This window comes from Betta splendens, chromosome 6, assembly GCF_900634795.4.
Source record: "Betta splendens chromosome 6, fBetSpl5.4, whole genome shotgun sequence".
NCBI classification, from domain to species: Eukaryota; Metazoa; Chordata; class Actinopteri; order Anabantiformes; family Osphronemidae; genus Betta; species Betta splendens.
Genome location: NC_040886.2, coordinates 17,389,715 through 17,410,355, shown reverse-complemented (window position 1 = coordinate 17,410,355; position 20,641 = coordinate 17,389,715). Strand labels below are relative to the sequence as shown.

The 20,641-nt window shown below is 47.8% G+C and overlaps 4 protein-coding genes across 13 annotated transcripts; 2 read left to right on the top strand and 2 right to left on the bottom strand.

The window, feature by feature from the left end:
- Positions 1–93: 93 nt before the first annotated feature.
- Positions 94–8,520, bottom strand: LOC114857030 (GRAM domain-containing protein 4-like). Of its 5 annotated transcripts, none has more exons than XM_055509538.1 (19): positions 8,236–8,520; positions 6,177–6,414; positions 5,994–6,099; positions 5,333–5,453; positions 5,177–5,244; positions 4,802–4,925; positions 4,696–4,721; positions 4,371–4,462; positions 4,139–4,230; positions 3,970–4,018; positions 3,756–3,827; positions 3,636–3,679; positions 3,296–3,405; positions 3,044–3,198; positions 2,388–2,535; positions 2,179–2,272; positions 1,941–2,031; positions 1,798–1,866; positions 94–1,720 (listed from the first exon to the last, which is right to left on the bottom strand). In XM_055509538.1, exons 2-19 carry the CDS (start codon positions 6,375–6,377, stop codon positions 1,613–1,615), a joined length of 1,770 nt encoding a protein of 589 aa, XP_055365513.1. In that variant the 5' UTR covers positions 6,378–6,414; positions 8,236–8,520; the 3' UTR covers positions 94–1,612. The 5 variants fall into 5 exon arrangements, with proteins under 5 accessions (XP_055365513.1, XP_029008917.1, XP_029008918.1 ...); XM_029153084.3 differs by having other exon boundaries at positions 8,242–8,519; XM_029153085.3 differs by lacking the exon at positions 8,236–8,520 and adding an exon at positions 7,366–7,487.
- On the top strand, positions 6,858–10,926 carry LOC114857033 (cytosolic 5'-nucleotidase 1A). 2 transcript variants are annotated; one of them, XM_029153095.2, is made up of 8 exons: positions 6,858–6,993; positions 7,400–7,524; positions 8,248–8,334; positions 9,323–9,430; positions 9,720–9,855; positions 9,955–10,077; positions 10,155–10,288; positions 10,382–10,926. In XM_029153095.2, exons 2-8 carry the CDS (start codon positions 7,474–7,476, stop codon positions 10,625–10,627), a joined length of 885 nt encoding a protein of 294 aa, XP_029008928.1. In that variant the 5' UTR covers positions 6,858–6,993; positions 7,400–7,473; the 3' UTR covers positions 10,628–10,926. The 2 variants fall into 2 exon arrangements, with proteins under 2 accessions (XP_029008928.1, XP_029008930.1); XM_029153097.3 differs by lacking the exons at positions 6,858–6,993; positions 7,400–7,524; positions 8,248–8,334 and adding an exon at positions 8,649–8,832.
- A 130-nt stretch (positions 10,927–11,056) lies between these two features.
- Positions 11,057–15,767, top strand: LOC114857032 (D(4) dopamine receptor-like). Its single transcript, XM_029153094.3, has 4 exons — positions 11,057–12,488; positions 12,809–12,921; positions 13,821–14,392; positions 15,291–15,767. Exons 1-4 carry the CDS (start codon positions 12,279–12,281, stop codon positions 15,494–15,496), a joined length of 1,101 nt encoding a protein of 366 aa, XP_029008927.1. The 5' UTR covers positions 11,057–12,278; the 3' UTR covers positions 15,497–15,767.
- A 20-nt stretch (positions 15,768–15,787) lies between these two features.
- Positions 15,788–20,486, bottom strand: deaf1 (DEAF1 transcription factor). Of its 5 annotated transcripts, none has more exons than XM_029153090.3 (14): positions 19,993–20,486; positions 19,265–19,356; positions 19,048–19,171; positions 18,798–18,947; positions 18,532–18,671; positions 18,378–18,443; positions 18,024–18,068; positions 17,731–17,854; positions 17,381–17,524; positions 17,005–17,285; positions 16,821–16,916; positions 16,565–16,654; positions 16,364–16,473; positions 15,788–15,949 (listed from the first exon to the last, which is right to left on the bottom strand). In XM_029153090.3, exons 1-14 carry the CDS (start codon positions 20,189–20,191, stop codon positions 15,910–15,912), a joined length of 1,701 nt encoding a protein of 566 aa, XP_029008923.1. In that variant the 5' UTR covers positions 20,192–20,486; the 3' UTR covers positions 15,788–15,909. The 5 variants fall into 5 exon arrangements, with proteins under 5 accessions (XP_029008923.1, XP_029008924.1, XP_029008925.1 ...); XM_029153091.3 differs by having other exon boundaries at positions 15,910–16,249; positions 16,364–16,453; positions 17,381–17,506; positions 19,993–20,485; XM_029153092.3 differs by having other exon boundaries at positions 15,910–16,249; positions 19,993–20,484.
- Positions 20,487–20,641: the final 155 nt, after the last annotated feature.

The following is a 20,641-nucleotide window of genomic DNA, read 5'->3' as shown; positions in this document are numbered from 1 at the left end:
TATGACTTTCTGAACTTTGATTAAACTGTAGACGCCTGAACTAACAGAAACTATTGAGTAAAGACACAAGTTTAACAATAAACCAACTGCAGAAACGTTTTAAATTCCCACTTTTATTGATGCCTGTAATGCAACGTCATTGTTTGACAAGTTGAACAATCATCTGACTATTTATGAAACCAGGCTGTTTAACCAATGATGCACTTTAATATTACTAAAAATATTCATTACAATTAAACAAAAACTGTAAAACTTTGTACCTATTTGTACAATCATTTATAAAAACCTTTTAATTTGAAAGTCAACAGGTCGACAGTAACAAAGAAACAGATTCAAGGCTACGTTGACGTCATTTAATGAAGACGACTAAACGACCTTTTGTCTTTATATTTTAGATTGGTGCGACTGATTGTCATGATGTATCACATATTAATGGATATTGGCACATCAGAGATGGAGAAAGTTTAAAACTAGCTGGAAAGAAGACGCTATCAACCATGAATGTAGCGTGAATGTAGCCGCATCTGAGGCAAAGAACATCAGGCAACGTCTGAAACGCAGAGCAAGGCAGCGCGGCGAAAGAATGAAGAGCGACAATGTATTTTACCAAGAAAACTAAAGATTTGGCAGTCAAAGCTTTGCATGGTAAAAAGTTAGAAACCCAAGAAGCGCATTTGATTCTTTACACTGAATGTTACACTGTTCCGCAAATGAAAAATAATGTGGACTATTTCATGATGATCTCAGGTGTAGAACTGAGCCAAAGCGTCCAGAACCCACAGTTGAATTAACAGAGGTTAAAACAGAGGCACCGTTTCCCAGTGCCCACGGTTATAATGAAGAAGACTATTATGGGTAATACATGCTGTCAAACACGTTTAAATGATTCAGAGGAACCGGGAAAGTAAATGCTCTATAGGAAATTTAAAGTAACACCTAATATGTTGTGGTAAAGCTTTTTATGGGCTCTGAAGTAAAACGCACCGTCACACAGAACTACAGCAGCTTTAGCCTGAACACGGAGTAGGTTCATATAATATAAACATTTATATATGGAGTAATATCACCTGTAATACCTAGCAATACAACACAAAGTAGTAGTTCCCTGCAGACGCTAATGTCAGTTAATGAGTTAAACATGCTTCAGCTAATACTGGAAAACACGTCCTCTCAGACGTTTGCTGGGTTTGTGTTTGGCACCAGCGCTCAGTGTGTCCATCATTGGTGGAAGCAGAACGACTGCACCCACAGCTTTGACTGGCAGACGAAACTCATCCATACTCAGTCAGTGCTAAACACTCAGGGGGAACAGATCTGCACCGGAGACGTGAGCGGCTGCTGGCTCCGAGCTGTTTGGAGCAGGGCTCCAGGAGGAGCGTTTAACTTGGTGCCGGCTGATTGTCGTACATTTTCAGGAACTTCCTCTGTGTTTCAGTTTCTCTTGATCGGACCTTTAAACGTTCAAATATTTATAGGAACTCATTGACTGGTTGAGGTGAAACCAGTGAATGGCCTCCTTTACCGTTCGACACTCCACCGTAATGACTGATGAAGAGGAGCAGCTCCTGCCTGGAGGAGGGTTGGGAGTCCTGGTGAGGGGGCGGAGGCGCTGCTATGTCTCCGGGTGGGCGGCCGCCGCCTCGCCCAGGATCCTCCTGTACTGAGTGTAGATGGCGTCGAAGGCCTCGTCCCTGTGGATCATTGCCCCGAACACCATGGGCTGCAGCGAGAGCCAGGGGCGGTTAGTGTCGGCAGATGCTGCTGAGCGACTGATCGCACTTCAGCAGCAGCTCTTACCTTTTGGGTGGTTGGCGTTGCTATGGAGATGCCCATCCCAGACCCAGGCAGCACGGACAACACTTTGTACTGTGAAGGATGTGGAAACAGGAGACTGTCAGCAGCAGCGATGAGGAGGACCAGTCCCACAGCACACGCGTTACCTTCTGGATGTCCTTGACGTCCAGCAGCTTGATCACCTTGTTCCTCTTCGTGGACCCAGACCTGGAGCTGGAGCTCTCGAAACACAGATGACTGAGGAGAAGGAGGAAGTCGGGGTAACAGACTGTACAGAGCAAACCCTTCTCAGCTGTAGGCGATTGGAGCTTCAGAACTCGCATCATTATCACAGGATTCTCTGGTTAGTGCTGTTTGCTCATGAATGAAGTGGAGGCGACCTACTTCTCCGTGACGTACAGGACGCCGTGGCGAAGGTAGTCCGAGGGCGTCTTCTTGTCTCTGTTGATGAGACAGCAGCGCCAGCCGTTCACACACTCTGCAACAACAACAACAACAACACAACTTGACTGCCGTCCTGCTTCCTGGCTCTCATCCGACCTCAGTCTGAAGGCTTTGACCTGAACCTGAACCTCCTGCAGGTCCTCACACACCTGCCAGGGGGCGCTCACTCTCCGGCAGGTTGAAGACTTCGTGGAAAGCTCCTCTCTTGGTGCTGTAGTAGCGTCCTCCGTCCTCGTCCCTCATCGAACCCGGAGAAGCGGCAGCCGTGAGGTTTCCCCGACTCCCCGCTGCCTGAACCTGAACATGGCGGACGGGCGGTCCAATAAACCAGCAGCATGTTAATACGGGCAGAACTCACCCGTCCAGATTTGGGTCAGAACCAAAGCGTCTACTCACAAAATCAAACACCAGCTACATTTTCTAATGTGAGAGCTGTGCTAGAAAACGGTTACAGTAATTTAGACCTAAGAGAAGCAGGTCACTGCTGCTACTGAGCATCATCTACCCACAGTGGAAACGCCTGCTCTCTACATCAGGAGCCAAAACTTTATGACCACTCTGGAGTCAGTCATGGATGTTAAAGGCAGAGCTGGAGACTGGATGGAAAGACGGGCCTCCAATAAGAACTGCAGCCAACTGGGTCCTAATATTTTGGCTCATCTTCAGCAGAATAAATAACCACACGGACAGATTCCTACCTGCTCACACTCAGATGGCTGAGAGAGAGAAACACAGAGAACTGAACCCTGACAACAACGAAGCAGCATCCGGGACCGGTTGGTGTGTTAGTGCTGGATGTACTGACCCGCCGGCTCGGCGCCGGGTTGCTGCGCTCCTTCAGCTGCAGGTCGGTGGGCAGGTTGGTCCAGATGATGTAGGGGGTGTCGAAGCGCAGCCTCAGCTTGGGACAGCTCTTCAGTATGAAGTCGATGATGAAAAACTTTATTCCTAGATACACGCCTGAGGAAGACGAGGAGGAAACACCCCCTCAGTAAACGGGAAACTGGATTCTAAACGTTCAGCTCTAGTAAAGTGCGAAGCAACTTCTGGAACGCACCGATCACAAATCCCAGCAGTTTGTACGGCAGCAGGCAGGAGGAGATGAAGGCCACCCACAGACCCACGTACAGCTTCCGAGTCAGCTCCGGGCGGACCCACATGAACAGACTGCACACGCACACGCACACGCACACACACAGACACACACACACACAAAAACACAGACACACACACACACACACACACACACACACACACGCACACACACACACAAACACAGACACGCACACACACACACACACACACACACACACACACACACACACACACACACACACACACAGAGTAAACATCTGTTCTGAGCATCTGTTGTGTCTGCAGCCCTGTGACAGACTCACTTCTTTATTTTCTCCAGGACGTTGGCCATTCTGCCGAACAGATTCTGTGAAGAAAACAGACAGTTTTCACTCCTTCCTGCTGCTGTGAAGTCAAACCTCCGACTGCCCGTCATGTCTCACCTGAGCTCTCTGAGCGACGTCCAGAACCAGCTGGAACTTCTCCGACACCGTCAGGTCTTCCTTAGGCGGCTCCTGAAGAAAAGGAATTTAAGGATTCATTGTCACAGTGTGTTTCCTCATCACCTTTATCTTCTTGTTGGGTTCGATTGGGTGAAGAAATGACGCAGATGGAAAATCACACCTGTCTCTGAGACACTAAAGTGAAGTTTCTCACCAGGGGCTCGGAGACGTCAGGTACGATGCTCCACTGGATCCTCCAGCCTCTGAGATCGGTGCATGATGGGAAAGATCAGATACACACAAAGCATGTCACAAACCACCAAACCGTTCAATGATGAGGAGAATGTTCAGTAGGTTCAGGTCTGTCTGGTTCTGGTTCTGACTTGGCAATGAGGTAATTTAAGGAGAGACGAAGGATGGCGAGGAACAGGAACATGGGGATGACCCAGCCTTTCCACGCCGCATACATGTAGACCTGAAAGCACACACACACACACACAGAAAAAAAAGTTGCATATGTGAGTTAATTTACAGTGTGTGTGTGTGTGTGTGTGTGTGTGTGTGTGTGTGTGTGTGTGTGTGTGTGTGTGTGTGTGTGTGGGTGTGTGGACTCACAATGAAAGCGATGGCTGACGTGTAGACAGAGTACCAGCTGGACAGAGCCGACAGGTTCCTCATGAAGTTGGTCACAGGCCTGAATCCTCGTTCTAGAAACGCAACAGAATCAGACTTTCCTTTACAAACGGCATCAACTATAAACTTTACTGTGTTTTGACTAAACTCAGATGTTTAGATTAAAAAATGGAAACTTAAATTCCATGAAAACACTGATGTTCTAACATTGTTCTTCACACAGAATCTCCTCGTATGGAGGACGTGGGAATGTGTGGATGTAAAACGACCATTAACCAGTTTGGGGGAAACAGAAGTAAATACTCACTGAGGCGTCTCATGTTTTCAGTCAACCTGTGGATCAAAGCCCAGACAGTGAACTCAGGTCAACCTTATACCCTTCCCCGTACAGGACTCAGTGAAGCCCTCCTCACCTCCTGGCGCTCAGCGGCTCCTCCGTCTCCACCGTCGTCTCCTCCGGCTGGAAGCGGAAGTCCTCCACGTAAACGGCAAAACGTTCGTAAATCCATTTCAGGAAGCTGTTGGAGCCAGTGCCGTCTGAGGGACGAAACCAACGTTCACCTCAGGATTCCAAACTCAGACGTGTTGAGTCCAACATGGCACAGGAAATGAATGCGTGATGACACTGAAGCAGATTTGTTAACTGACTGATAAATTATTGACATAATTCATTATTTAAAGCCGCTGCCTGAGTTTGATGTCATGTCATCGATCACTCCGCGGTCAAGTTCATATGGTTTAAATGAACCTGGACTAACTGGAGACTAACGCGACTGGGTGCAGCTCACCTGGACCGCTGCCTGCAGGTGAAGGAGGACACGGCGGTTTGGGCGTCCGTGAAGGCGAGTCCTCAAGTCTGACAAAGACAAATCCCAGCAGATTGAATCCCACAGGAAGCGGCCCCTCTGAGTGTGTGTCTGTGATGAGGGTTCTGCTGCCATTACCTGGACTTCAGAGCCTCGTTGATCTTCTGCTCCAGCTCGACGCGTCTGCACCGTTCCTTCTCCAGCTCCTGCTTCACTGAGTCCACGTTGGACTCCTCTCTCAGCTTCCTAAGCTCCTCCTCTGAAAAGGCACATAACATGTTGTCAGAGGAGGAGACGCGTGTTCACACACAGTCAGATCAGTAGACGTTTTAGTTGGATGTGAAATCTGAAAAAAGAGACAATGAACTAACTGTGTATCTGATGTTTCAGACACACCTGTAAAATCAGTTCATCTTTCTTATTTATTGCAGTGAACAATGTGTGTGTGTGTGTGTGTGTGTGTGTGTGTGTGTGTGTGTGTGTGTGTGTGTGTGTGTGTGTGTGTGTGTGTGTGTGTCAGATGGTGTCTGCAGGGTTATTAATAGCTGTGTGTGTCTTACATAAAGCAGACGGGCAGATATTGACGGATTACCCAGCATGCTACTGTGCTGTGGAGCGTTTGAGCCTTGTTGACCTGACAGCCAATCAACACTTGCATTGCCACAGCACAACTACTTCTGGGCCTCGGATGATGTGAAATGCAGACCCAGTTTTACTGACGTACTGGATGTTACATCAGAACACAATATGATTGCTATGGAGTTTACTAAACTAAGCAGCTCACAGTCACAATACTCACGTAAGAAGTGTTTTTCTAACAAAGCAATTTCCAGATGCCCTTTGACCTCGTTCAGATCGGTTCGCGAATCATCGTTGAGAGCTGCAGAAAAGGCCCCTGGACCGGGCTGAGCATAAACACACAGATAATTAATACTCGGTCCCCAACATGCAGCCGTCCTGCTGTCCATGGCAGCTGACGCACCTGAGCGTCGCCCGGCTCCGCCTCCGCCTCCCGCGGCTCCTCCAGCTCTCTGCCGGGCGGCCGAGCCTTCATCACGACCTCCTCGGGGCATTCTGTGTCGGACGTGCTGGGCGACTCGGGCGGATCTGGGAACTCGTCGCGTCTCGGGACCTGGCCTCGGAACCGGATTTTGTCCAGACGCCTGCGCATGGTGGACGCCATGGTGCTGGGCTCTAGGTGAACATGACCAGTGACCGAGCTGTGGAGGCAACAGAAACACGGATAACCGAGCTTGTCTCACCGTCAGGTAACACGTGTTGTTTACTGTAGGTTCATTCCAGCAGCTGGAAACACCTGCACAGCTGGAAAACTGTCAAGACAATCAAAGCAAGTAAAACTCCAATCCATTCTGCTGCTGAAACCACTGAAGCTTGAGTTAAAGAGTGGTTCAGATGAGGAACATTCCTCCTCTGGGTGGCATGAGAATCCAGTCTGTGCCAATTAAGTAGAGAAACCTTGACTAATTCAGTGATATATGAAAGTGTTTGACCTGCTGGTTGTAATATCCCGTTTGTGCTTTTCCATTTTGCAGCAAGTTGACAAAAATCTCTGTAAAGACCAAACTGAGTGTGAACGGCTCCACGCGGTGTCGGTGGGAGACTGCTGAGGACTGAAGGCGTGTTCAGTCTGAGCTGTCAGACCAGTCTGACTGCTTCTCCTGAACAGGACCAACAGTGACTCTTCACCGCATGAGAACTGATCACGCACTGCTTGTTCCCTGGCTGCTCTGACTGCTGATGATCATTTCTGTCTGATACCTCTGCACACAGTGTGACAGGTGAGACCGACTGACAGCTGAAAGCTTGTTGGTTTAACGGGTCTCTACTGACTTACTGACCTGCTGGAGTAACCTTGTTTGGGGTGGTTTCTGAATGTACCAAAGTGCTAAAATGATCATTAGTGGACTGAAATTTAATGGCATTTCACAATTCATATTAATGGTAAATATTTTTCGATATATTAAAATCACATATTTATACATATATAAAAAATAGTCTTTTTGTGCGATAATCAAGCTTAAGTAATCTCTTAAAAAACAATTTCACCAAACCAATAACTACAAAAAGACAAAAAACAACCAAAACCAACAATCGACATCGGAGAAGATAATTAAAATGTCTTCAGAGAACAACTATATGAACCTTTTTACCTAAATGTCCGTCACGTTTTTGTGTCCCCCTAAGAAACCCTGTTGCTGCTGAAACGGCTACTTCCTGGTGGGTGGGGCCCTAAACATGACAAACACTGCTATGCTGCTATGGCTTCCAGTTGCTATGGCGACGCATTAATCCGAAGAATTAAAGAAAAGGTATATTTTTAAAGTTTTGTTAGTGTTATAAGTGTTTATTTTATCATGTGTGTGTGTGTATTTCAGTTGTGTTTTTATTGGCCCTTGAAAAAGTTTCCATTGTCATTTTCATATATAAGTTGTTACTCACGAACCACCGCAAGCAAAGTGGCTGCATTCGCCATTCATTCATCGCCATGAAAGCTGTCGTCTCTTTTTATTTCAAATTCAAATATAGTTTCTTTCCTAGAAGAAGCTTGCAGGACAGCTTGATAATTACAGGGAGTGTTGCCTGTGCTGCTTATATTGATTTATGTTTGCATTGGCATGACAAGCATGCCATCTTATCACTTGAGCAAATAGAAGCTTTTCAGTCGAACGGCTTCCAGAACTCAACCTAACATCAGCACAGACTGTGGAACACGTTCTCACATAAAAACATTAGCAGCCAGTATGTCACATCATGAAAACGAAACAGACAAATCAATTATTGTGAATGAATAAAGATGATGCTTATATAAACAAATGAGCACCTGGTAGAAGTTAAATATTGTAATTACCCCGTTAAAACCGTTTGTTTATATAAAAGGAAACTGAGAAACAGTGAATTCTTCATATTTATAATAATCATATTAATCCTCGGACAGTAAATTTACATAATGTTAGATTGTGTCTGTGTTTTAGTTAATAATTAACCTCTGATTAATCTCACCAGTGATTTTAATTACTCGCCTTTACCTGCAGGCCTCGAAGTGGATCTACAGGAACCCGGTGCCGGGTCCGGATGGGACACACCTGAACCACCACCTTCCGAAAAGCGGGCTAAGGAAGGTGGGAGGGGAGGGATGGGGCAGAGCAGAAGTCTCGACTCTCGAACTTTCCTTCCTTCGCTGTTTCCTGAGCTCCAAACTGGACCCGGTCCTTCCCAGAACCGGTCCACTCCAGGCTCCCAGACTGGCACCAGACTGTTGGTCCAGTGTGTGTTTGTCGGGCTGAATCCGGATCGCCGTGTCTCACCCGACACAACAATCGCAGCTGTGGGCTGGGCGAGCAGCTGACAGGGGCGTGACGTCATCACGTTGGGCTCTTAAAGTGAACGTGAGATTTGGCGCCAGGCGGAACAAAACACTGGTCTGTGTTTCTGGGGGAACTTTTTGACCCACTCTCGGGTAGTGACATTCACCCACTGCAGGAACCTGTAACCGCGGTGAACAGGTCGCTGGTTGCACCTGTGGCAGCTGTGACCTGAACCGAACCGAGCCGAACCTAGCCGAACCGAGCCGGGGCGCGGACATGGTCTCCACTGTCCAGAACACGGACGTGAGGCAGGTAGGACCCACCTGTGCTCGTTTATGACTCAGGTTCAGCTCAGGTCACCTGCAGATCTTCAAACTTCCTGCCACAGCGAGAGGAAACTGAAAGTGGCAACGAACATGATGTAAAGTATGTCTGACATACGCCGAATTAAAGAGCGAAGAACTGACGAACGTTTATCAAAAAGCACCGCAAACACAAAATGCACATTTTAAAAGGAATTCCGCCGAGAAGTTAATTGTTTCCTCCAATTGTTTTTATGAAAATGTTAAAACTAAATGGTAAAGTGCAGATTTTACTCCTAAATGGATTTTGTGTTCGTTTGGTTTCCGCCCAGTTAGGTTCAATGGTGGTTTTTGATGCTTTTATTTACTGTAAAGTTCCTCCACTGATTTATTTCTGATATAAACAGACTTACCTCGTGTGGCTCATTAATTCAAGTGCAGTGTTATATCTTTATGTTTTAAAATGTACAGATGAAGATGCAGGTGTCTGTCCTCTGCAGAAAGATGCTGATGCTGTGGTGGTCGCGGTAACGTCTGACGCAGTGTTTGACCCTGGAGCTGATGAAGGTGATGCGTTCAGAGTGGGCCTGGCTTTCCCACTGCTGCAGGTCAGAGTTCAGCACACACATCATTAGACCCATTACATAGATACCCACAACTGTTTTTGTTAGACTGACTAATTTAGTAAAAGCTACTAATTGTTTCAATTTTTGAAGAACCTAAGCAACAGCTATGAGAATTACGAGCTCAATATATTGAGTCAATAGGCATACAAAATGAGATGGGGTCTTATACCATGGATGGTTTTGTTGCTTTTATCTGGACTTTACCAGGCGAAATGCAGAACAGCTGACTGAAAACAATCTTGGTACGTTTCACATGTTTGTTTCGACGTAGGCACTGCAGAGGGTCAATGAACGTCTGCTGGAGCAAAATCCCTCAGAGTCACTGTTGTTCGACATCATCCTCATCACTACCAGCAGCCAACGGCAGCAGCAGAGCTCCCAGATCATGAGGAGCACCAGGCATCACGGTGATGAGCCTTCAGCAGACGCATCACCGCTGACTGACGGGTTTTGGACTTTGTTGTCCCGTTGTCCTGTTGTTCTGACTTGGTGCTTCTCTGTTGCAGGTCTTGAGGTCGGTCGGTTTTGTTTTTCCAGTGAAGACAATTTTTTGGAGAGTTTACTGGAAAATAATGTGCAGCTCTTCCTGTCGACGGATAGAAACGAAACATCACAGGCATCTCAGAGGGGTCAGCGACATCATGATCAAGAAAGCGAACATGACGCAGACAAGTGTATTACAAGACACTTCTTGTCTTTGGTTTAGGCGTTCTCTCTGCGCTGCTGGATCAGCGGGCGGCTTCTTCCCCCTCAGAACAACTCAGAGTTTTGTTCTGCGGAGACACTGTGGTCCAGCCCAACGCCGCTGGTCCGATGTCCACGATCCAACACGATGCTCAGGTACAACTGAGCTTTATTGTTTCTTTTTTTTTTACAGTTGCAATCAGCAGCACTTAAGATTATTAAAAGATGATTCGTGTTCCTCCTCTGCAGAGTTTCCCGGCACAGCTGGGTAAGATGCGGCAGAGGTTCGGGATGCTCGATAGCCCCCTCGTCATCATCTTGATGGTGTCACAAGGCGGCAGAGACAGTTGCAGCAGTGCCCTGCAGGTGCTCCGGTCCTGTGGAGTTGGTGTGGATGAGGCGTATTGTTTGGCCGGAGCCCCACAGAGTCCCATCTTATCCCTGCTCCATCCTCACTTCCTGCTCAGCGATGACTTCGGTGAGTTGGAGGAGTGACAAGATGGACAACCACTGACTTAAGTGTGTGCTGCCAATTCATGAACTCAGGGTTAAACATGTTTGTTTGAACCAACGGTTGCCTTCAGCCTTAAAGGGACGATAGCTGGTCCTGATGATGTAGCACCAAAGTCAAACCACACATCTTGATGCTTTGGATAATGATTTTTATTCTAACAGTGTTTTGTGATGGCTAAAGAACATTTGGTGTATTTCATTTATATTGTGTCTCTATTTGTGTTCATGATTTATCTTTTTCCCAATTAAAAATACAAAAATAAAGACTGAGTAAGAGCAGAGCTCAGGAGGTCCCTGGAGGTGTGACATGTTCCTCAAAGGAGGCTTGAATATGTAACAGGGAATCTTTTGACAGCCCAGGCTATGTTGGGGCTGCAGTGTTCATTATTCAGATTTAAGAGGTCCTTGAAAAGCTTTTAGATAATAGGAGTAATCAGAGCTGCAGCTTGAGATTTGCTGCACCTGTGCACTTTATGTGGTCAGTTTGGTCATCGGAAGGAGCTGATGTCGAGTTAAAATAAGAGGAGCTCAGTGAGGACGAGTTCATCTGTGTCGCTTTACTGCAAACAGCCTAAGAGTGAAATGAGTGAATGGATTGGACCATAGCAGTCAAACATTTGCCACCTCCTCACCTAAGCATTTATCATCACAGGTACAACCTGGCAACCAGCTGACCGTGTACCATGACAACAGCATAGCAACCACTCCAGTTAGTGTATCAACTAAGTTGTAGAACTGTCTGCAAACACCTTGGACGCTCAGTAACACATTAGCAGCGTCATGTTGCTGAGACTGAGGGGATTCCTCCTCTCTGCCTCCAGCTGTTCTCTAACCCGGTGTCACCTTCACTCCTTCAGTCTACACTGTAAAAACTGTCCTGCTAAAATGTTTTTGTCTCCAAATCTCTGCTGGGCTTTTAAATGATCAGGGAAACCGTCTCCTTCAATCCTGCACTTACTTTATTGCAAACCTTGCCCACTAGTGTTGAAACTATAAAAAGTCTCTAAAATTACATTTTGACATATAAAATACAGTGCAGCCCTATTTGTAATATTACACACACGAGGAACAGAAACGGAGCCTTGTTCAAGCGGAGGTCGCCGCTTCTGTACCTGCGAATGGAGCTGTTTTTTGCAGCGGTCGCTGCTCTTTCACAGACAGATGGACAAACTGTCTCCGGCTGCAGCTCGGGGACTGAAGGGCAGCGTAAAGCGCGTCTGATAAGCGGCTTTACTCCTCTAATTGTGGCCTCTGGGCGGCTGCAGGTGGACGCAGCGGACCGCCGCCGGAGCCTCACCTCTGTGACCGGAGGAGCGTGTGACCTTTTACCCGAGGACGCACGGGTGTGCGCCGCGCTTCCGACGCCCGAGGCTTCGATTGCGGCTTTTATCAACCCGTTCTACGGCTCTTCATCGTGGTTCTGTTAACCATGCGTTAAGCGTGTGAATGACCCCACGTTCTGCCTGGTTCAGCCCTGCTTTGCGTAAAGCGCGCACCGGAGCGAACCCGGACCCGCCGGAGTCTGACCTGGTACCTGGCGCCATGCGGAGCCCACAGACAGCGAACCCGAGCCCGAGCCAAGCTTGATGCCGGTCCGGTGGCCGCGCTGCTGTGGCTCGGAGCCGCGGCGGACATGGCGCCGGAGCCGCAGGGACACGACGTGGCCGCGCTGGTTTTCGGGGTGCTGCTGATCGTGGTGATCGTGTGCGGAAACCTCCTGGTGTGTCTCAGCGTGTTGACGGAGAAGGCGCTGAAGACCACCACCAACTACTTCATCGTCAGTTTGGCGGTGGCGGATCTGATGCTGGCGGTTCTGGTTCTGCCGCTGTTCGTCTACTCAGAGGTGAGTGGGACACGTCGGACCCGACGCTTTTACGCAAAAGCGTCTGATTTAACTTTCTGTGCTGTAAACGGTGCTTCTTTAAGCGTTAAAATACGATTCATCCCCAGAATCTACCTGAAACACTGCTGATGTTACTGTAGCAACAACTTTGTTCATTGATTATCTTCTCATTACTTTCAATCATTATCATCTGTTATGGGATTTCATAGGATCAATAAAAAAGGATAAGTATCTCTAAAAGAGTTGCATTTTGCTTTGACCAGTTCAGCCTCTGATGTATATTTACTGAATGTTGGACCCAAACGCTGTGTGCCCTTCAGTTCCAGGATGGCGTGTGGACCCTCAGCACCACCGTCTGTGACGGCCTGATGACCATGGACGTGATGCTGTGCACCGCCTCCATCTTCAACCTCTGTGCCATCAGCATCGACAGGTCAGTGCTCGTCCGTCCTCACAGACAGAGGAGACCAGGAAACGCTGCTGTCGCTCTACATACATTTACTACTACATTTATATCACCTCACTGTTTTGCAGGTTCAGATTATTTTTTTGAGTCGTACAGGAGGGTCTGACATGTCAACGTGTTATTGTTGGGCTTATAGACACACAAGCTTCCTTATGTTAAATGACAGCATTAGCCTAAACCCAGAATATCAGTGAAAACCCTGCACGGCCGATTAAAAGCAACAAGTCACGAGCCAAAGACCTTCAATCGGCCTCAGGTCACTGTCGTCAGTGAATAATCAGCCCTGTAATCAAAGTCCTTTACTGAGGTTCACCACAGTTCACCCTGATGAGAAAATATGACAATGACCTTTACATCTGGAAAAGATGAAAATCAGAGTGGACAGATCAATTTACAGCCTCCTATGACGGATGCGTCGGTGGCGATGAACTGCCAGCTCCGCTTTGCTCTCGTTAGTTTGACTAAATGAGATTATCCGGACCTTCGGTGGATATTGGAGGCCGCTCTTCCAGACCGATGTCCCGTCTGTGGGAAATATGATTGCATCAGAGAGCGATGGAGGCAGCGAGGCTAATGTGGACTGATGGTGGTGCTCTCTGAAGCAGTCGGCAGCAGTTAGAGTTTAAATGGAGGACGGAGTCTGAATGATTCACCAGACCTGGCAGGAAACGGATGGTGGAGGTCTGCAGACAGCCACCTGCAGGTGTCCACAGGAATCTACTCCTTCATCACGTTTGACAGCAACCTGTGTGATTATTAAACAGGAAGGTCAGGAGGTCGTCTGGTGCTGGACGGTGTAGCGGCGCCGGGAGGAAGATTTGATTGGGCGTTTTCACATATAGCTGTAAATGTCGTCTGTCCTGCAGGTTCATCGCTGTGCTGATCCCTCTCAACTACAACAGGAAGCACGTGGACCTGCGTCAGGCCGTGCTGCTGTCGGCCACCTGGATCCTGGCGCTGGCCGTGGCCTCTCCCATCATGTTCGGCATCAACAACGTGCCGGGCCGCCGACCCACGGAGTGCAAACTGGAGAACGAGGACTACGTCCTGTACTCGTCCGTGTGCTCCTTCTTCATCCCGTGTCCCATCATGCTGATGCTCTACTGCGGCATGTTCCGCGGCCTGCGGCGCTGGGAGGAGGCGCGCAAGGCCAAGCTGAGGAGCAGCATCCAGGCCTGCCGCAAGCTGCAGGAGGCCGCGGCCGCGCTGCCGCCGCTGCTGCCGCCCGTCATCGAGCGGGAGGTGACGGACGCTCCGGACGGGCCGCCGGCCGCCCCGGACCCGGACCCGCCCTACAACTCATCGGAGTTCATGGACGCGCCTGTGCCCGCGGTGAGCTACGCGGAGATCAGGTTCAACCCCGACCCTCACAGGAGGAAACGGGCCAAGATCAACAGCCGGGAGAGGAAGGCCATGCAGGTTCTTCCAGTGGTTGTAGGTGAGTTCCCGCGTCCAAGTCACTGAGAACTTGGTCACAAGCTGAAACATATCTCACTGAGGCAACGGGCGACGCTGCAGTTGCTCCTCACTGAACTCAAACCTCCTGCTGTCATCTGTCCTGTGTGTATACAGCATTAACACACAAAGTCACAGTAATGTACCTGAACGCCTCATGGCCACCACTGATGTCTGTTCAGAGGCACTAACCAACGAGTTAGGAAAGGTCGCTCTATTAATAGCGTCCGGCGTCAGTCTTAATGCGTAGAAGTGCTTCTCTTTAGCACACAGCAGCTAATCCTGCTCCTTAATCTGAAATCCAATTATTGCCTAAGACTGGCTCTGACACAGTTCTCAGAGTCCAGGTAATTCTCACAAATCTCTGCTCACCTGAAAGGTCAGGTGAGCCAACAGTGATATCAGGTAGAAGAAATGATTGCACTTGTGTAGGTTTGTGGAGGTGTTCTCTTTAAAAGGACAGAACAGCAAAGCTGTTTGACACGTGTACAGATGGATCCATGCTGATGCTCATTGTTCGTGTTCTAAGGCCACCGCAAAGCTCAAAGCCAAGTTCTGGTGAAAACTGTCAAAGAGCAAATTAATGCAAGGATCGGGAATTCAGTTATGATGATTGACATGGAGCAGCTTCTGGGACATGAATCTGGAGGCTGGAGGTGTATTGGTAAAGTGCAGCTGAATCTCCGCCTCATTAGGTAATCAAGCTGCTCAGCTGCAGGTTCAGTAGATCGGAAGGTTTGTGAGGTGATAAGAGGCTGAGCTGGTGTCTGATTCCAGGCCAGCTGTTCTGAGGTCAGTGGACGCGTAGGAAGGCGTGTTCACTCGTCAGGTGTCTCCGTCGCTCTGACTCCTCTCCCTCTCTCTCTCTCTCTCTCTCGCAGGCGTCTTCGTGTTCTGCTGGACGCCCTTCTTCGTCCTCCACACGCTGCGAGCTCACTGTCAGAACTGCCACGTCCCTCCGGCCCTGATGAGCGTGGTGACGTGGCTCGGCTACGTCAACAGCGCCCTCAATCCTGTCATCTACACGGTCTTCAACACGGAATTCAGGAACTTCTTCAGACGCTTTCTGCACCGCTGCTGCTCCTAGAGCATCGGTGTGAGCAGCTGTTTCCTTCCTCTGTGAGGTTTTTATTTTTCTACTTGTGAGGACAGCAACGTTTTACTGTGGAGAGCAGACAGTACAGAACTGGCAACTAACGAGGCCCATTTTATATGATGAAATTCTTCTTTTCAGAATAAAAGGTTTTACACAAAGGGAGGTTGTTCAGTCACTAAAGTGCTAACTATTGTTTTAATTATAATGAATTTGTCTTGCTCCTGTTGCTACAGAAGTGAATAAAGCTTGTCGTGGTCGGTCAGTAAGACTTTTCAAACAAAATGAAAACACATGTTAACATTATTATTGTTTGCATTAGATACATTTACTTTTGACCTGGCTGTAAATAGGAAAAAAGGTCCTGTTGAAGGCAGAGGGAGACGGGGGAGCAGAATCAAACACCATCATGTCTGAGGTGGTTTATTACAGGTGGCTTTGGCAGATCTGCTGACAGTCAGAAACAACAGACAACAAAGATCTGTTCATAATAGACAGAAATAATTCAAATGATAAATAAAAACATGAGATCCACAGTCTGAAACCTTCACGCGTTAAAAAAATGCTGGGTCTTAAATACAGTTTCAGCCACAAGTAAAAAACAACCTAAACCTTTTCAATACAGGACGAAATGGCAAGGGCTTCATGTACACCGTCTCCAGAGGCAGAGGCTTTACTTTAAATGCTGCAGCTCCTCCACGCGATGCTGCTGTGAGAGACTGACTGTTTTAATCTGACTTCTCTCATCTAAAACAAAGGCAGCGCAGGAGACCAGAGATTCTTAGCACCTGCTTGTTCTGACAGTTCATTCACAAACATAATAAGTCTTTTGTGTTTAAAACAAAAACGCCTTCATTTCACCTTCTCCAAGTCGATGGTTGTGATTGGCCCGTCGTCCTGCAGAGCCCCGCCCCCTGAATGACAGCAGGTGTGCTGATGATCCTTCCAGTCCTGCAATAAGAGCATTTTTCCTGAAAACACATCAGATACATGCATTCCCATGCAGAAATCCACCTCTGAATTAAAAGCACACATGCTTTGGTGAAGTGAGGTGAGCGCTACCTTTCTCTGGCAGAAGGCGGAGCAGTAGTTGACTTTGTGGCACCCGGTGCATTCACTCGTCGCCTCTCGGCCGCAGTTTACACACATTTGCTGCAGAGTTTCCACCAGAGGAGACGTGATGAGACACAAAGGAAACGGGTGACGCACAATATTTGACTGTTAATAACTGACTAACTCAAAGCAGTGGGTTTGGCAGCAGACCCTATTTATTTTACTGAACTGGTTCTGACAGAGCAGACGTGTAGATGCGACATACGTTGATGATGATCTCGGTGATCTCAGAGTTTCTTTTGACGTCATCGTCCGGCTGCTGAAACGAGATCTGGTTCTGGAACGACTGATTGAGGACACACTGAGAACAAACACAAGCAGTATCTCGTTAATGTTCTTCTAATTATTTAACTTCTGGTTGACACTGACTGAGCTGTGAGTGTTCTCACCTCCTTCTGGCCTTTCACCTGGGCACCGTCACCTGCAGAGTTCTTGGCCTGTTCGATCAGAGCCTTCAGCTGCTGGACATTGCTTTGCAGCGTGTTTGCCAGCTCCTCCAGGTACAGCCAGATGTTCTTGTGCCCCTCACTCACCACTGGCCCTGCAGCGCCCACAGGTCCCACCTCCAGCTCACTCACCAGCCCCCCCGACGGAGACGGCACAGCTGTCACGGCCACCTTGGCCTGGATTGGCTGAGGAGCCACAGCCAACGCTGGCAACGCTGTCAGCACTGAAAGAGGGGACGGGGAGGAAGGGTACTCTCAAATCCCCACAGATGGTGGACAAAAGATGAGAAATAGCCTGAGTGAAGGGGGTGGAGGGTACCTGCTGTACCAGCAAACACGTCGCTCTGTGCTGAGCCGTCTGAGATGATGGTAGCGGTGGCAGCGGCGGTGGCGTCGCCTGATGGAGTCCGGTCAAAAGTTAAGGTGCCAGATGTGGTGAACTGTCCTGATGGGGACACAGTCACTGTTGGAGGACAGACATGTTTGGACAGTCGGTCACCTCTAAAGACAGAACCTGACTGAAGCAGGAGCTAAAACTACTTCACAACAGTATTGTTATTTCACTCATTTAAATAATACAATGCTCAGGGGGACCGGTATGTTTTGAGCAGTCAGTCTGATCCTGGACTATAAACATGGAGACAGCTTCTCTCCTCCAGTCCAACGTACGTGTGGTCCCGGGGGTCAAAGTAATGCTTTTAGTTGCAGGCAGCTCCTTTTTGGGTGAAATGACCAATGTCTCCGTGTCCTTCTTTCGTCTCTTGTATGGAACGAAGAGGCGAACAGGACCCGTCTGGACCAGGGACGAAGGAGACAGATCAGATATTCATGACAGATGTTTAAACCCCAAAGCTTCACTATGTAAATAAGGAACATATGAATCTATGTAAAGTATTAATGTAAACAGTGGTTAGTTACAACAACTAAAGAATTGTCTTCTTTGGAAGATTTTTTTTATTTACCATAGTGATGTTTTCTGCTGCCAGAGATTCTCCCTCCTTAGAACTCTGAAGAGAAAGACAGACAATAACACAGAGACAAACACAAACTGATTCTGATGGATGGAGCTGATTTGTCTGAACCACATTAATTCTGTCTGCCTCAGATCTTTCCATGGACTTAACAAATTACATTGAATTAAGTTAAGCTTATACATAAAGAAATCAGCCAAAACAAAACTGGACCTGAAGACAAAGATGGCATCTGAGACGAATGACTAACAGACCAAACACAGCTTCAAGAAGCAGATTTGCATTTACTAATGTGACCATCAGATGTTTTGAAGTAAAGAGGTCCAGGCGAAGCTGCTGACTCACCTCTGTCAGGTCATCACAGCAGGCTGCACAGGTGCAGGAGGCAGCGTGGGGGTTCAGGATTCGCTCCTAAACACACACAACCAACCGCGTTTAACCTTCAGACATGATTTAAAGCTCCTCATACTGCTGGAACATCACTACACCGCAGTAGTACCTGTATGAGGCAGAGCAGAGGCCTGCCTGCATATCTGATGCTCCTCTTCCAGTCTTTGCTGCTTGCTCTTCCAGCCCGACCTTCAAACTCAGTGGGAGTGAACCACTGCTCGTTGTGTTTGATGCAACGTCCCTTACCCCCTGAATACAACACAGCTCTGTCAGAGTGGGTACTCGAGGTATAACAGAGGCTTGCATTCAAGACTGCTAATGGCCTGTTTTCCTTTTTGGGCTCCTAATATTTACTTATTGTAATATTTATGCCACCTGATCCCAGACGGCTCTTGTAGAGGACTCCACTGGTGTTCCTGCAGCGGACTGGCAGCTCGTTGTTGTAGACCGAGGGGTCCCAGTTGTACTTAGAACAGGATTCTTTGTCCTGTGGTGGGGTCAGTGGCGTTGGTGGAGTGTGTGGACCTATGACACGCACAGTAGGACAAAATAGACACAATGAGGACTTTTCTAGGAAGTTTTTATGTTTATTTTTTACAATACTCCGTAGGATACAAGTACATACCTGACCCGATGGCAGTGGCAGACTTGAGTCCAGCCCCAACAATGCTGCCATCAGTGTGCACTACGATCAGAGTGGTCTTCTGGCTGCTTAGTCCTTCTCCTAGTTGGAGGGTGGTCCTTCCACTCTGCAACATGCACAAACAAAAACATTATAACGGCTCTGTGTGCTGTGTTTGTACTTTGGGAGTAAAAAGCAACATCAGTTGGTGTAGATCTACCAGAACATGCTCAGGAAGGCTTCCTGACGTGGCCACGGTTGTGGTGAAAACGTTGTCCTCCGTAGATTCTCCAACTGTCACGGCAGTCACCTCTAATCAACAACAAGATGCCCATGTTAACCTTCAGGCTCTCCGGTCTACCTGCTGCTAACACCGCCTGGCCAGAAGGGGGAGCTGTGACGGCTAAGTGAGCAAAGTACAGCCAACGTTTGTTGTTGTAGTTATTAAAGAAAAGATTAAGAACCACTTCATTTATTTATATTTTAGAAATATAAAAAACACAAATTAGTGTGTAAGTCCACCAAAACGTTTAAGAGTCACCGTTCATTCAATAGTTTAGTTAAATATAAACTTTACTAAACCGTAGTAGTAGCAGACGTGAATGCATGACTGTTAACTAAAGGTTAAAATTTAACAATGCTTTTTTGGCAAATATCGCTACATTTTATACAGCACTAAGTGGTAAATCTATTAATCCACTAATGTATTAATCGACTATTAAAATGCTAAAAATCATCATAGTGCACAATAACTGAACGAAGTCTGATAACTTATGAGCAGGAGCAGCATATGGCACAGAAGCGTGGGTTGTTTACTTATTGGTGTTTACTATAATTGTTTATTTGTATGATAATTACTAATTTAGTTTCACCAATAAGACGCAATGTTATGGTTTTAGCGCCACCGCACACCATAGCGGCTAGCTAGCTAGCTAAAGCCAGCCTTGCCTGCAAAAGCCGCCTCAGCCTCGTCAGGATTCGGCAAGGACTCGGCTCCCATGTCGATGTTTCCCGGGTCCGCCATCACGGCCATCGTGGTGACTTCGGCCTCCGACTCGGTATCCGAGCCCACTCCCTCCACCTGCGGCCCGCCGATGGGCGGTTCAACCAACCCGAGCGCCTTCGTCGCCGAGTCCGCTTCGTCCATTCTTCCGTCGAACGACAACAGCCGAACGCGACCGAGCAGCAGCACTAGCGGCCGGAACGAGGTCCGAGAGCAGCCGAACCGCGAGAGCACAGACCCGGGACGCGACGGCGACGGGAAGAGAACGTTACCAGTAGTTTACATGGAATTAGGCAAAACGCCGAGCTAATTCAGACAAAGGAAGCCTGTTTGCTTTTTTTCACGTCTCAGGAACAGGATGCACCGGAAACCTCCGAGAAAAGCCGAAGCGACACGCAGCGGCCGCTACACATGAATTCAGCCTCTATTCATTGGCCTGTCAAAAACTTTTCACACAAAAACTGTGGAATTGTGTTCAGCTTATCAATAACCCACCCACCCCCAAAAACTAATTGGTTCATAAATTGATTTAAAGAAATGACGAGAAGAGACTTTTATTGAATTAATTCTTATTAAAATAAAACATTTATTTTC